This window comes from Pelmatolapia mariae, linkage group LG17, assembly GCF_036321145.2.
Source record: "Pelmatolapia mariae isolate MD_Pm_ZW linkage group LG17, Pm_UMD_F_2, whole genome shotgun sequence".
NCBI classification, from domain to species: domain Eukaryota; kingdom Metazoa; phylum Chordata; class Actinopteri; order Cichliformes; family Cichlidae; genus Pelmatolapia; species Pelmatolapia mariae.
Genome location: NC_086242.1, coordinates 9,031,356 through 9,046,747, shown reverse-complemented (window position 1 = coordinate 9,046,747; position 15,392 = coordinate 9,031,356). Strand labels below are relative to the sequence as shown.

Below are 15,392 nucleotides of genomic sequence, written 5' to 3'. Positions count from 1 at the left end.
ATTACCTCGATGTATTCAGTCAATACTGCTAAATTTAAAAATCTATATTTTTAAAGTCCACCTGTCTCTCTACAGTGTTGTGAAAAGTACTCATTATGTCTGAGGTTGTCACGTTTACATGTTTCAGACAATCAAACTAATTTTAATATTAGACAATTTTTGAATATTGATATAATTTATTACAGCAGAAAAGCTATATACACAATTATTATTCAACAATTAGAAATAGACTGGGCAAAAATGATTTCCATGGGAGAGTTCCAAGGAGAAAACAACTGCTGAGCAAGAAGAACACAAAAAACTCTTGATGATCCCCAAGACAGCATTTCATAAAAATAACATCTCACCAAAAGGCAAAAATGGTGTTGGTAGTGTGATGGAAGTTTTTGGAGTCAAAAGTCGAACTTAAAATGCAGATATAAATGCTTTTCTGTTACCTTAAACAAGCTGTCCATGCTTGAAAAATGTTAAAGTCTCATTGGCAGTTATCACAAATACTTGACTGGAGTACTTGCTGCCATGGGTGGCACAACCAGTTATTAGGTTTATGGGCCAGTTACTTTTTCACTCAGGGCCTAGTAGGTTTGGATTAAAAGCTGCAAACTAAAACTGAATTAAAAGCTGAATTTTGTGTTTACTCAGGTTATCTTTGTCTAATATTACGATGATGTCTGGGGAAAGATCCTTGGTCTTAGTTTATTGGAGGGACAGCTCAGGTTGAGTGGTTTGGGGACAAAGTTAGGGAGGCAAGTTGAAATGGTTTGGAGATGTTGAGAGGAGGGGTGGTGGATATATTCATATATTCAGCCAAGGATGTTGAATATGGAGCTGAAAGACAGATGGAAAAGAGGAAGACCTCAGAAAAGATTCATGCGAGAAGAGGATGCTAGGGATAGGGCCAGATGGAGGAAGATGATCTGCTGTGGTGACCAATGAAGTAAGCAACCAAAAGAAGAAGAAGAAGAAATCTTTTTATGTTTTATCTCCGAAGGCCATTCATTATTTATCCTCCTCTTCTCTGAAACACAGTGAACATGTCAGGAACCTTGGCATTATTTCTGGACATTGAATTCAGTTTTGACAATCACATCAATAAGATTACCAGAACTACTATCTATCATTTAAAATCTATATCTATGGTTAAAAAATTCTTACCTCAAACTGACTATGAGAAATTACTTCAATATCAAGCAGGTTCAATTATTGTAATGCTCTCTCCAAATCATTCATAGGATGATTTCAGCTCATTCAAAATGAAAAATTTGACCACATTACCCAGTAATCAAGTTACATTATTTATTCCAGTTCAATATAGAGTTACCTTTGAAATCCTTTGATTAGTTCACAAAGCTCTCAATGCTTTCACCCTCAAGTATATACCCGAATTGCTCAAAACACTAATAGCTCAATGCAATCGGGGTTTTTTGTTTTATTATATTTTGCTGTTTTTACAGCCTTAAGTCATTGTTTTGATGTTTGATCTTCTGTGTCAAGCACATTGAGTTTACATGTAATAAAATGGCAATGGCTATTTTACTTAAAATGTAAGTAAAATAGTCATTGCCATTACCAGAGTGGGAGGCTTAATCATTAAGTTCTCTTGAATTCTCCCGGTCAGCCAGTTTCACTGAAAGCAAGGATGCACAGCGGGTCTTGTGCAGGTTGAGCTCATGGCATTACAATGACCTCTTGTGGTTGAAAAGAGAAGCTGCATTCACTGTGCAAAGAAGTACCAAGCCAATGGACTGGTGTACTTTTAAAAAATTAATAATATCTTCTGAAGTAAATCATGTTTTTATTTATAAATGATTTTGGATGACCTCAGAGATGAGGTGCTCTTTGTGAGCTTATTTTAAAGTATATATATATACACACATTTTTTGTCAAAGAAAAATAAATCATGATTTTGTCCCTTTTCTCACAATATGTTTGTCATTTCCAGTGTGACAGCGATGATTAGGGATTAAGTACTCTCTGTCACACTTCCACTCCCACTTGATTGCAAATCGGTCTTGTGTTCTGAAACCTGAACAGAACAAATGGATTCAGATCACACACAACGTATAGTCATCTTTTTAGGCAAATCAGAGGGGGCGTGAGAAAGACAGAGAATGGCGGAGATTACAAGGAAATGACAGCTCAGAAATGAGGGCAAGGAAATTGACTTGATTAGTTTACGCTGATGTGTCAATCAGATGAGATACAGACACAAGCACCGAGTCTGTGCATTCTTATATTATAATCTGTGCTTAAACACAATCCTTCCTGTCTTGCTTCCTGACACACACACACAAAAGATGACTCAGTCACAGTGTTGTGTTTATTTCCCCACATCGAGGTCGGCCGATCAGAAGGTCACAGGACAATATAGGAAACGCAGAGTGCTATTTTTACACTCAGCAGAGGACATGCTACTGGTTTTGTGTTACATGCTACTGGTTTTGTGTTTTTTTTTCTTATATAACAAAAAACTTAGTGACACAAAAGTGAAATAGTTCTTTTATTTTAAATGGCTTCTCTTGTGGGAATGAATGTAGGCTTGCACACATACACAGACTAAAAGAAACGTCCACATTTTTTTGTTTTTTATTGGAAAAAAGTATATCCAAATTGTGCATGTGACAGAGTGCATTGCATAAGAAAAATTGGCAGGTTAAATGTAAAGGAATCATTAAAAAAAAAAGCTATAGCTGATTACAGGAGTGCAGTGGCATAACCAGTACACCAGACACTTGCTGTTTCACTGAAGTTAAAGGAATAGAAGGAATGAAACCACCCTACACACAGACTTTATCAAAACACAACAGAAAGGACAAGGAGAAAAAAAATAATAATCAAAAAACACATCTGGATATACTGAAAATGAGAAATGATACAAAAATACGACACAGTTCTTAAAACACAATACCAGCTCACCATTTGGTCTGGAAAAAAAAACCCAAAACAACTATGGAGAACAGGATGGACTAGTTTAAACAACGGCACAATAACAGGCTTAAAAATCACATAAGAGATATGTAGGAAGCTTAAACCAGGATAAAAGAAAATAGCGCTTTGGCTGAATATTTTTGCTCATGTAAAAAGTGATGAAATTAGCAAGAAAAGTTGAAAATGCTTTAACTGGTACCTTTGAAGAAAAGTGTGACTGCACTGCATTTGGATTAAAGTAAGCAACTCTCAAGTATTCTTCATGGATTTATGCTCACAGTGCATAAAGAGACAATTCACATCAAAAATCAAATTTACATATTTGCTTAGCTGACTGACACCGTGACAGGATGTAAACAAACAGGTTGTGCCCTGTTTGTTGGACACAAAGTAGTACGCCTAGAAAAAAAAAATGTATATTTGATTTTGAGGGTGAATTGTTCCTTTAATGCAACATTGATAAAATCACACAAGCACCTCATCAGTGCAAAATAAAAAGGTCCTAGACTACAGTTATTTTAACCTTGGAAATAAACTAGGTCAGGCTGCTTTCCTGTTTTTTACTGAGAAAAATCTCTAAGGATAAATGGTTGGCATGAGTCGAGTTTCATCCAGACTTCAGTGATTCCCTCTTTCTGACACTAGAGGGTATGAGGGAGTCAGTTAACTGACGTAAAAGAAATGGTTTTGGAATGAGGCATATCTTTTTAATCTACAAATATTTTGAAAAATGTGCAAATACAAGGCAAAATGTATATTACATTTTGCAATATCGATCACACTCACTTTTGTAAATAAACACATTTAGTTAGGGGTCACAAAATTTGATTTTCACACTGCCCTTAAAGCAGTTGATCTTAGATCTTAGAAAATAAAATGTCCAAGTGTGGTGTCACAGAGAAAGGGCTGAGCACCTTACGTTCATCTGTGTAAAAATAAGTGTAATAAACCAGGCGAGGCAGAAAACCTCATAAACTGCAATACTTCTATGAAGGCCAAATCAGGTCATAGGATTCGATCACCGTGTGCAAAGCATCTGAAGCCATTTAAGAATAATAGAACAAATGCGCATTTAAAAGGATTTGGCATGCTTGTTGCATTGGTGCTGCTATTGTGTGTGGATGGCTTCTTGTCTACCACCTGATACCACTTCAGGTCATATTGGGTTACAAAACACCAATGCAAATCTGTACTGCTGCAAAACCTAACTGCAGTCAGCAGTTTAATATGAGCTACCCATTCATCCTTCACTTTGTGTGTCTTCATCACTTTCACAGAGTATGTGTGTGTGTGTGTGTGTGTTTATGTGTTAAAATCTCTTCATTTCTCCACGTGTACTTAACATGCATGCATACTTTGTGTATGTGTATGTGTGTGTATGTGTATGTGTGTGCGTGCACTTAAGGGTGATTTTCTGTATGTGGCATGTGCACGTTTTCTGTGTTTTGTACTGAGTCTTTGTGTGTATCTGTATGTTAGATTGGCGCAGGGACCTGGTGCCTTCCTGGTCCAGGTTGGGATGAAAATTTCCGGGAGTGCCAGCGAGTCTCTTTGTACACAAACCAAGCATTGAACGCCCACACAAGCATGTTAAGGTAGCCAAACACCTGGATAATATAGACAAAAAAATAATCATTAGAAATATTTTTTTATATCAATGCAATATTTAGTAATGTTAAAACTTTGATTATCAGCCAATATTTTTTTATCTTTCAAACGCACAAAGCAGAAACAGATTTCCCGAACATCATCATCATCTCACCACAGATATATTGAGGGTCCGCATGTTAGCAAACTCCGTGACCTCACAGGTGATGTTGCTGCCCTTACAGAGTGCCAGCGTGCCAATGATGCCTTCAGTGTCTGTGGCACTCTTTACATTCTGCAGGCCTTTAGCCCAGGCGGATGAACACACCAGCCACAGGAAAACCAGGATCGCTGTGATCACAAAGTCCTGGAGAGGAGGGTAAATACATGAACAATTTCAATACATTTCAAATCAGGCCTTGCATCAACTGGGACGATTACAGGAGGCAAGATCAAGACTCACAAAAATGGGTCCAAAGTCAGAGTCCTTGTAGACGTGCATGTAGCCTAAATACACCAGCAGAGCTGCCATGCTGTAAAGGAAGCAGACAATGCCAACACCTACAAAGAACTCCGCCGAGGAGGCCGAGTCTCCCATCATGTGTGTTGTAGTGACAGAGTGGTTACAAAGAGTCGTATTTTTATCAATGAGTGGGAACTGGCTTAACCTGGGAATGATACAGAATAGACAGAATAAATGGGTAATTTCTTATATAATTAACTTAAAATGTACGTGAAAATTAAATATGTTGAAATGCTCACCTAAATGGGTATTGATACATGGCACTGAGAGTTTCATTACTGTCATCGCCACAGAGGATACATATGACGTTCTTCCCTGAAAATCCACCGCAGCAGCCAAAAGCAAATATGGCTGTGAGCTGTTTGGACAGCAAGAAGATAGTGGCATGAGAAAAATGTTATTAATAACATCAAAACCAGGAAAGCAAAGGCCCTGGAGAGTTTCTAAGTGGTGGGATTATGCTCAGTATGTTCAATATAAAGAATCGCCTGAAAAAAATACACACAACAACTGAGCAATTTTTACAGGATCATAATAGAAGAGTTTCAAGAATTTGAAAAAGAGGCTCAAATATTAGGTCAGTTACTTTCTATTTGCCATTGAAAAAAAAAAACGAAACAAAAAACATGACAGCACAAATCAAGTATTTCCTTTAAAGAACCACATCATTTTTTCAAAATGTAAAAATGTGACTTGCATGGTTTCACTAATCCTGCCACTCAGCTCTTAAATTCTTTCTTGCAGAAAAGCATCTGATTCAGCCTGCTGACCATGTGACACTAATGCTCCCCTTTAAACCAACACAAACAGAATTCTTTTCGTGAGGGTGGCTGCCCTCAGCTCAACCTTTAAACAAGGTTAACCAGTGATAATAGAAATCACTGAGCAGCATGATGGGTAACAATGATTTCAAGTGAAAATAGGCACCATGTGTCGCGGAAAGCTTCGTATTTTAGTGCAATAAATAAATAGCTCTTAGATTTATGAATTTTAGATTTTTGACTGCCCTTTGACCACTAATGTTGCATTTAACAGTTAATATGGTGAAGATCACAGCAAATAGAGGCTTCCATGTTTGCACATCTAGCAGACATGCTGCAACGATATGCAATAGAAACTTACATTTGGAATTCTGTATCTGGCTGCACGGTAATCTTGAAGTAAACTTCAATTTCCTTTTTCCTCTGTTTTGGCCTCCACCGACTATTTATGGAAATCTGTGGGTCTTTCTTTGGCTACTAAATATTACACTAAAATTATTATCTAGTTACTAACTTTGCTTGTCTCTTGTGGTAATCTTATACGCAACCATATTTTTGTCCTAAGTTACTTTAAACTATCTCTTGGGAATGCCTTGGTGCCCCCCTGGAAGAGCTGGAGGTGGCAGAGCATTGGGATGTCTGGGTACTTCTGATTAGGCTGCTGCCCCCACAAGAAGGATGATTTTGTAAAAGGCTGTAAATAAATGATGACAGTGGCTTTCATTAGGGATGGGTATTGATAAGATTTTCACGATTCCGATTCCATTTTCGATTCTGTTTAACGATTCGATTCTTTATCGATTCTTTTTAAAAAAGGAGAACACTAAGGTCGATTAGCTTAGAACTTTGTTTTATATCTTCTCTTTGAACAAGATAGAAATTTAGGAGTAACATGGCCTTACAAACCCAACAGTGAGATCTTAAGAGATCCACAGCCTATAGCTCTTAAATGGGGTGTCACAGGGTCCCCAGGAAAAAAAATTGTAAACGTAAAATAATAAAATAAATATTCTTCTGTAGCAATAACAAAGTATAACATAAATTATTCTGTAGCAATTACACAAGAATATCCAGTAATGTCCCTGCCTACAATTAAACACATTCACTTACCAAAAATCGGGGGCATCTGCTGTGGCAAATGGGTGCAAGCCTTTTACCACAAACTTAGTCACTGCTCGGTGACATTCGTCTATCCTGTCCTGAAAGGAGACGCTAACAGTAATAGCCGGTTTTGTAATAAGGCAGATCGCCGTAACATAATATGCACTGTTAGTTGATTATTTACCTGCCGCATTAACGGGAGAGGACGTGCAAACGTTACCACTGCTGCTGCGTTGAGATTCACGAGTCCGGAGCGGAATTAAAAACACGACATTCATTTAAGGTTATCGTGTGCTTTGTGAGCAAATGCTTTTGCATATTCGTAGTGTTTCCTCCCTTAAATGAAATATCTACTTTGCAAGTATTGCAAGTTGCCCTGTTGTCATCCGTTCTCGTAAAGTATAACCAAACTTTTGAGCGTTTGAGCCGCCATGTTTCCTGCCAGGTAAATGACGCTCCGCAACGTGGTGACGTCATTCGGGGCGATTGGAATCGATAAGGGAATCGTTTGCAAAAATGGCAAACAATTCCAAGGAATTGAAACAGTGGGAACCGGTTCTCAACAAGAACCGGGTTTCGATACCCATCCCTAGCTTTCATGTCTTTAAAAAAAGGGTAATTGAGGAAGCTTTTAGGTTCTCAAATGCTAGTTTCCAGCCTTTTCAAATACAGGACAATGTTAATTTTTTAAGTGCAGTCCCACTGGGTGCGAAATAGGAAATAAAGCAGGGTAGAGTGTTTTTTAGTTACAGTGGTCCCTCGCTATAACGCGGTTCACCTTTTGCGGTCTCGCTGTTTCACAGATTTTTTTTTTGGTGCAATTTTGCATGTTTTTTTTTTTTCTTTCAGCGCATTGTGTTCTGCATCCTGATTGGCTGTAGACCATTGTCATGCCGTGTCTCCTGTACTGTACAGAATGCGTTCAGCTTGTCAAGTCTACATAAATCTTCGATCACTAGTAGTGTGACTCTGAAGTGCTGTACTGTATGTTTGTAAGTTTTCTCCCCAACAAACACAACAATGTCGACGAAACGTTTTGCACCCTCAAAGGCAACCGCGGGTGCCTTTGGTTACATTCTATAATACTGGACTTATTTTTTAATTAAACAACTACAATAGAATGATACACAAAAGCCTGCTGCTTCAGGTATGCAACTCACTCTTTGATCTCTTTTATACCATGTTTTCAAACCCTTTAAATCCATAATTTAGTCCAGATGAGTTTGCAAGCAGGATGCATAGTACCATTAGCTAAACTAAACTGAGACCAGTGTTGTAACATGGCTTCACAGCACAGCTAGCTCATATGGCAGAGCATGAGACTCTTAATCTCGGGGTCATGGGTTCAAGCCCCATGTTGGGTGAAAATCAATTTTAAATAATTGAGTGACAAAGAAAGGGAAGAATTAGTTCTTGCTTCCACTATGAGTCTCAAAGCTATGTTGCTGTCAGGCAGTATATCACTTGTTACTATGTTGATATTTTTCTGTGACTATGAGAGAATGAATTGGAATAGAATGAATGGAATGAATTCTAGCTGACAAAGACAGGCATGTCAACATTTCCATTTTCCCTCACATCACATGTTTCGTATTGCTCATCAATACAACCCCAGAAGAGAAAAGGGCTAAAGTTAGAATTGTTTGCTTGTTTTTGTAATGTCAGGCTTGACTTAGATGACGCCATCAGCTAGCTTGTCAGGATGGCCGAGCGGTCTAAGGCGCCAGACTCAAGGATAGATACCTTCCACAAAAAAGGAACTTCTGGTCTCCAAATGGAGGCGTGGATTCAAATCCCACTCCTGACAAAAAATTTTTACTCTCCAATTTCAATCAAGCTGTTTGATTACAACTCATGGAATGATTGACTCTTCTTAAAATGAATCATCAGCTCCTTTGTTTCATGGAGTTTGAGAAGTTTTCTGTCCACCATAATGCAACAATGTTGATTTCCTCCTGAAGATGGAGGTGTAGTCTGCAAACATCAACACAGGTTTCTTTCCATGCCTGTGAAAGCAGTCAAGGGTGCACAGAGTGAACAGGAAGAGGGCTGAGCATACAACCCTAAGGGGGTGGAGGAGGTTTAACTGCCTGTCCAAACTGTCTGAAATCTGTTTGCAAAGACATCCAACTGCAAAGTGTGATACTTAACTAGAATGTGCCACTTAGTTCCATGGAGAAACATGGATGAATGCTTAGCTAAAATCAGCAAAAAACAAACAAACAAACATTCCGATTTAGGTGTATTGGAGGGAAATGGCATACTCTGTGAATTTGTTGAGTTTTGAATGAAAACGGAGCCCAGCTTCTGTAAATATGTAGGCACAGCAGCTTCTGATTTCAATCTGTTGAGTGATTCTGAGTATTATTCATTTTATATCCCTGCTACAGAAAACTGACCATAATTAGAAAGGATAGAGAATAATGTTAGATTAACTTTTATACCAGCCCTCTACATCCTTAGTCACAGCAAAGTGAAAAATACATTGAGATTGTGCAAGTCTTTAGGTGTAGTTGTGATGTCATGAGTGATTTTGTTAATTAGTACTTCACAGCTGTCAGGATGGCCGAGTGGTCTAAGGCGCCAGACTCAAGGATTCACTCCTTCCTGACAAAAGTAAGGGACTTCTGGTCTCCAAATGGAGGCGTGGGTTCAAATCCCACTCCTGACACACTCTTTTTCTTCTCACATTTAATTTACGTTTATAAAACTTTGTGAGTAAAAACATATTGAAAAAGGTTCATCAGCTCTACTAATCTACATCAAATTGCTTTCTTTTAGCTGAAATCAGTAGTCAGATCCTTAGTTTTCTTTTCTGTTAAGCAGTAGGTTGTTTTCTGTGCTCTGTACTACAAATTGCTGATTTCCTCCTGATACAAAGTCTCATTATTGTCACTCTGGATGATGTAGTACATAAACCTTCCCAACAGGTTTCTTTCCATGTCTGGGTACCCCATGATTCTCTGAGTGTGCAGTGTCCTCCATTTCTAACTCACATCCACACCTTGCTTGTTTACTGTGAAGTTGCACTAAAATATATTCTAAGGAGTGGGATGTTCAGTTTTTTAATGATTTATAGCAGGGGTAGGGAACTCCAGGCCTCGAGAGCCGATGCCCTGCAGGTTTTAGATGTGTCTTTGATACAACACAGCTTATTTAAATGGCTAAACGACCTCCTCAACATGTCTTGAAGTTCTCCAGAGGCCTGGTAATGAACTAATCATTTGATTCAGGTGTGTTGACCCAGGGTGAGATCTAAAACCTGCAGGACACCGGCTCTCGAGGCCTGGAGTTCCCTACCCCTGATTTATAGCCTGCATGTATTTAATTAGCATCCTATTTAGTTACAGATGCACTTCACTAACCCTCTTGGCCATAGATGTTCATCAACATACTTCCTTGGACTATGAGGAATTTTTAAATAAATGCTTTTTAAAGGCCAAACAATCCATTCGTTTTCTTCCACTTATCAAATTCAGGATAAGCAGATGAAGCTACAGCACTCTGAGAACCCAAAGAAGCAGAACATGACATAAAACAAACTGAGGTTCTTCTTCCCCACCATCACCAAGTGCTTCCTCAAAGAGAATTGTCCAATTAATAATACTGTAATTAGTTCCCTGAGATAAAGGTGGATGTGAACTGGCTCTGAATCTCCTTGTACAGGGAGTCTACAGCCTGAAGGCCAGGAAGTGGTTTGCATCATGAAAACAAAGAAATGGCCTTTGACTCAAAGCACATAGAGAATGTTTCCTTATACAGAAAAACATACAAAAAAATCAGCCCATTTAGGAGGACACACCAACTAAAACCTTTACAATACTTTAAACTCACTTCCTGAATTCTCTTTGTCAGCAAAACTGTACCACACACGGTCACGCTGAAAAGTGCTTTCAACGGGGGCAGCTGTCCTTTAACACTTTATGTACACCACAAACCCCCACACCTCGAGACTTCTCTCCAGATGTTTCTCCAGATGTCACTGACTGCCACTTCCTGTTTTTTTCTCTTTTTTTTCTTGGCTGCAGTCTACAATAACGTACTTCTCTCAAATTTTCTCTGCCTTTATGAACTATTGCAAGGGCCAGCATAGACCAAACACACATTGGCATCTTCTTAAAACACTGTGACTCTCTAAAAACTGTGGCAACACAGCAATACCTTATCAGTCCTTAGTCTCCATTTGTTTGGCATCCAAAACATCTGCAAATCCCTCAGTGTCAAATTATGGACATTCCTGAAACTAGAGCTCATAATTGAGCTGTGAGGGAGAATAAACAATCCACACACACAGCACCTATTCATAATACGCAGAAGAAGATATCTTTTCTTTATTTTTTGTATGTTGTAAAAGATAAGATAAGATAAGATACCTTTATTAGTCCCACAAGGGGAAATTTCATGTTAAGGCTGCCGACCTGAACTGATAAGGAAAGAGAAAGTGCTTGCAGAAGGAGGGGTCTGTACTTTGACAAGCTGTTAAGGAAAGATAAATTTTCCAAAAAGTTAGAAACAGTGGCAGAAAAGCAGTATAATCAGCACTTCATTTCTCACACAGAAGTCGCAGAGCTCTGGTCAGTCTGACCACGAATCCCAAATCTACTTGAGTGTGTGCACGCCTACTCGTGTCACTGTGTTTCCCTCCAGAGGCCCTGCACAAACTGGCTCTCCATATTTAGCCAGAGAAATGTGGTGGAGTCACGAGTCCATAAAGAGAGAAAAAAAGCTTTATTATCATTCTTATTAAACAACGATGAGGGAATGGGGGCATCCTTGTAGCGTTTGTTTTGCTGAAGACTCCTCCCTGTGTCCTACTGTGTGGGAGATAACATCTTGGGCGGTACGACTGTTCAGGACATGCCAGTTATGAGTACAAGTAAAGTGGCATTTGATTCAATAAACAATTTATAAGGGAGATGAATTCTGGATTAAAAAAAAATCTGTTTGATAACCTTCAATTTTCATGTTACATTAAACTTTGTCCCTAGATCTACTGAGCGTGCTATCACCTGAAGGCAGGATACTTTCTGTAGGCTGTCTGTAGGATTGTGTGTTTAAGAGTTTGCGGGGGATGCACACACACACATACACACACACACACACACACACACACTAGTTTCATGTTAAAAATATCTTTTAGTGGGAAAATTTTGGTTAGGATGTAGTGTTTGTCACAAAAAGTGTATCCATCCATTCTTTGTTGCTTATCAGAGTCTGGATTGTAGAGTCCAAGTCCAAGCAGAGACGCCCCAGCCAACTCCTTCAGCTCTTCCGGAGATTGGAATGCCCCCCCACTGACCAAAGTCAACCAAGAGATGTAATCTTTCCCGCTTGTCCTGGGAGCTCCTCCCAGTAGGACGTGCCCAAAACACCTTACACAGAATAACCTTCATATTGTGTCCATGTCCTCTCCTGGACTATTAGCACCATCATGTCGGTTAAGCCTCTTTATTATTGTGTGAATACCTGCACATGTTTCATCATCTAGCCCCACGTAAATGAGAAATGATTTTGTGTTGTATAAAACCAACACTTTCTGAGTCAGATGACTGAGTGTTACTGTTGCCATAAAGCTCTTCCAGCCTGTGTGTGTTATGAAAAAATAGAACAGCTGAGGGAAAGCGTTGCCGGGCTGGATTCCTGACCCAGTTATGCAGAGAACAACTGATCGCTGGACTTTCCGCAAGAAATCTCCTGCATGTTTAAGTGAGTGTACGTGTAACCGAAACGTTTCAGCCACAAGCAGTCACTCGGAGGTGAATTATTGGTAAAAGATGCATTAATATGTAACTGTGTTGTCTGAAGGGCAGGCAAGTCCAGCTGCACTGATCTGCACCACTTCAGCAGACTTTCTTGTGTCCTAGAAAAATGCTGTACACATTTGTCTAGAGGCCTTACATTATTTCATTCTAATCATGTTAGTGTTTTTATCATATTTATTCTAGTGTCATAATGAACAACAATTAACTTTACACATATATATACGTTCTTCTTGGCTTAAATTCAAACCTCAACCAATGTTTAATCAAGTTGTGGTCATGCTTTTGAGGCTTATTCTAATAATCTGCTATAACGTTCTAACTAGTGTTTTTCTTTCTTCTGTAGGGAGAAGGGGAAACCCAAGAATCAAGGAAGAACTGGACCTCCCTGTCCTGTCCTGTGGGTAGGACCCACACTCTCCCTGCAAACTCAGAAAATACGCGTACAGTAGTTTGCGTCCAACTTACCCACTCCACCAGTTTGACGAAGCCGAGGGGCTCCTTCAGGGGCGACAGGTTTAGTCGAAATCCGGTCATCATGATTGCGCTTTTCTGATCCAAAATCTTTATCCAGCTGTTTCTAAGCTGTGGATGTTGCTCCAACAAGGGAAGGAAAAGGGGGAGTAGACAGAGTGACGTGGTCTCTACTGCTAACGCTGCAAAAAAACAGGGAGCAGATTCAGTTTTACAACCCAACTTCTCATCCCACCAAAAAGGAGATCTAGTGTCTCTAGCGTGGAAGATAAAAAGTTCCACTCGTTTAACAATCTTTTTTTTTTTAAACAAATCTTAATTTGAATTTCCTTATTCGTCTTTTTTTCTTTTTTTTTTTAATTTCCAGTGTAGATCTGCTCTGGACTGGTGCTGATGCTCAGATGGAGCAGATACGCGCGTAAAGAGTGCCAAAACTCGCTTTGCCTTTGATCAGAACGCGTGCCGTGTATTTGGTTACAGGAAAATCATGGCTAAAATAAAAGAGAAAACCTCTTTAGTTTGGGGTTTTTTTTGTTGAGAGAAGCGTACTTTCCCCCGAGCCAGGTAAAATAAAAAAATAAAAACCGCAAAGACAACTTGGAAAACCCTACATCTGCGAGGTAAGCACCGGGGTTTTACCGCAGAAAACCCATGCAAATTCACACCAGGAGGCACGAAAGTTATCGTTAACTCACTTCTGAGTGCCAAAAACTATCGGAAGTGTCCTATTGGGGTCTCACCGGATCCATTCTCCAAAAAGCTGCCGCCCCTTGCGCCGTTTGCACCAACTGTGCACCGCCCCTTTAGTGCTGACTGGGTCATATGACTCTTAGCAAAGCGCAAGGGAAGAATTCTTGACATTTATTTACTATTAAGGATGCGCTGCAAGGACCAGTTAAAATAAAGGGATACTACGCCACATTTTCCACAGCAAGATTCAAATCTAAGGCGTTCAGCATATGTTTGGAATCACTGGACAAAAGCAATCAATTTCTCATCATGTCATATCAAGTGATCTGAGAGGTGACTAGACTCTTGCACCTTATCTCAGATCACTTTTCAGACTTTTAAAAGTAGCGGACCCAGAGTAGCGGTGCACTTCTAGATAAAGCTGGGGTTTTCGATTTTCTTGAAAGGTTGAATGTCTGACCGTGAGAATTCACGGGATGGGAAAGCGACTGGAAACGGTGTGGTTCCTGAAGTCATTCTCAAGCTATTAGGCTGATATCAGGCAAATATGCTAGATCATAAGGTGCCCCAAGTTGTTCTCTAGCAGTAACATATAATTAGTAACATGCTCGTGACGATTTTTTTAAAATTAATTTTTAGTTTTTTCAATTAAACCAAGCAGTAGTCGCCAGAGCTATAAAATTAATCCAATTTAGAAAACTGCAGTTCCTGTAATGGCCACTCGGGGTTGGCTCTAAAAGCAGATAGATTCACATAGATCGATTCCTGTCAAAAATGTTCAACTTTACAGCATTCAAATTATAAGAAAAAAATCCTAAACAAACTGATGCCGTCACAGGGGCTACATTCAAATCCATCCATCTGAAAAGTTTATTAATGGAGGGTGAGGGACACAAAGCCTGCCTGTGCTCATTTAGAGGAAGAAACTGCAGGAGAAGGAATTTCTATGTTCAAATCTGTACCGCAGATAATATAAAAGCTGGACATAACCACCATGATGTCGCCCATTAGTTAGTGAAATTCTGTTATGAAGCCTTGAGCTTGGGCTTTCTGTTGTGAAACCATGTGTGATGGACGAGGAGTGGTTATAATTAGCAAGTTGTTAGCCAGTGAGAATATCCTGCCTAAGCCTTCTTTCCGGACTCTTAGAATGACCATAATTTACAAAATGACACTAACGCCCTGTTCAATTTGACTTTAAACTTGTGATTAAACTTAAGTTTGTGATGAAACTAGGAAAGTGTTTTCTGAGGTCACAGAGAGGGAGCAGAGGGAGGTTTTCCAGAAGGCTTCTAAACAACCAGAAGTCTTCTTGTACCCCCCTGCTGGTGATTAAAGTGAATGCAGGTTTAACGCACTTTTGAATTGCTTTTTACTTTTCAGTACTAAAAGCTGCAGCCATCTTTTATACTATTAACTTTATCAGGATTTTAAATTTTCAAATAAACATTATAAAGTCAGCATTTTTAACTCGTTAAATATACAAACTGTTCCAACCTGCGATTAAAGATTTACTAGGTTTAAAGAAACATTATGATTCAGGGGCTGCTGTCACTTGGAGAAAGAAAA

The 15,392-nt window shown here is 39.2% G+C and overlaps 1 protein-coding gene and 3 non-coding genes across 5 annotated transcripts; 3 read left to right on the top strand and 1 right to left on the bottom strand.

Moving 5' to 3' along the window:
- Positions 1-2,487: 2,487 nt before the first annotated feature.
- Positions 2,488-13,983, bottom strand: sypl1 (synaptophysin-like 1). 2 transcript variants are annotated; one of them, XM_063501400.1, is made up of 6 exons: positions 13,874-13,983; positions 13,128-13,315; positions 5,278-5,396; positions 4,979-5,183; positions 4,691-4,882; positions 2,488-4,535 (listed from the first exon to the last, which is right to left on the bottom strand). In XM_063501400.1, the coding sequence occupies exons 1-6, from the start codon at positions 13,953-13,955 to the stop codon at positions 4,404-4,406; spliced, it is 918 nt and encodes a 305-aa protein (XP_063357470.1). In that variant the 5' UTR covers positions 13,956-13,983; the 3' UTR covers positions 2,488-4,403. The 2 variants fall into 2 exon arrangements, with proteins under 2 accessions (XP_063357470.1, XP_063357471.1); XM_063501401.1 differs by having other exon boundaries at positions 13,829-13,931.
- Positions 8,192-8,264, top strand: trnak-cuu (transfer RNA lysine (anticodon CUU)). The gene has a single exon. It is a non-coding gene; the product is annotated as a tRNA-Lys (tRNA).
- On the top strand, positions 8,597-8,707 carry trnal-caa (transfer RNA leucine (anticodon CAA)). Its single transcript has 2 exons — positions 8,597-8,634; positions 8,662-8,707. It is a non-coding gene; the product is annotated as a tRNA-Leu (tRNA).
- trnal-caa (transfer RNA leucine (anticodon CAA)) lies at positions 9,457-9,571 on the top strand. The gene is made up of 2 exons: positions 9,457-9,494; positions 9,526-9,571. It is a non-coding gene; the product is annotated as a tRNA-Leu (tRNA).
- Positions 13,984-15,392: the final 1,409 nt, after the last annotated feature.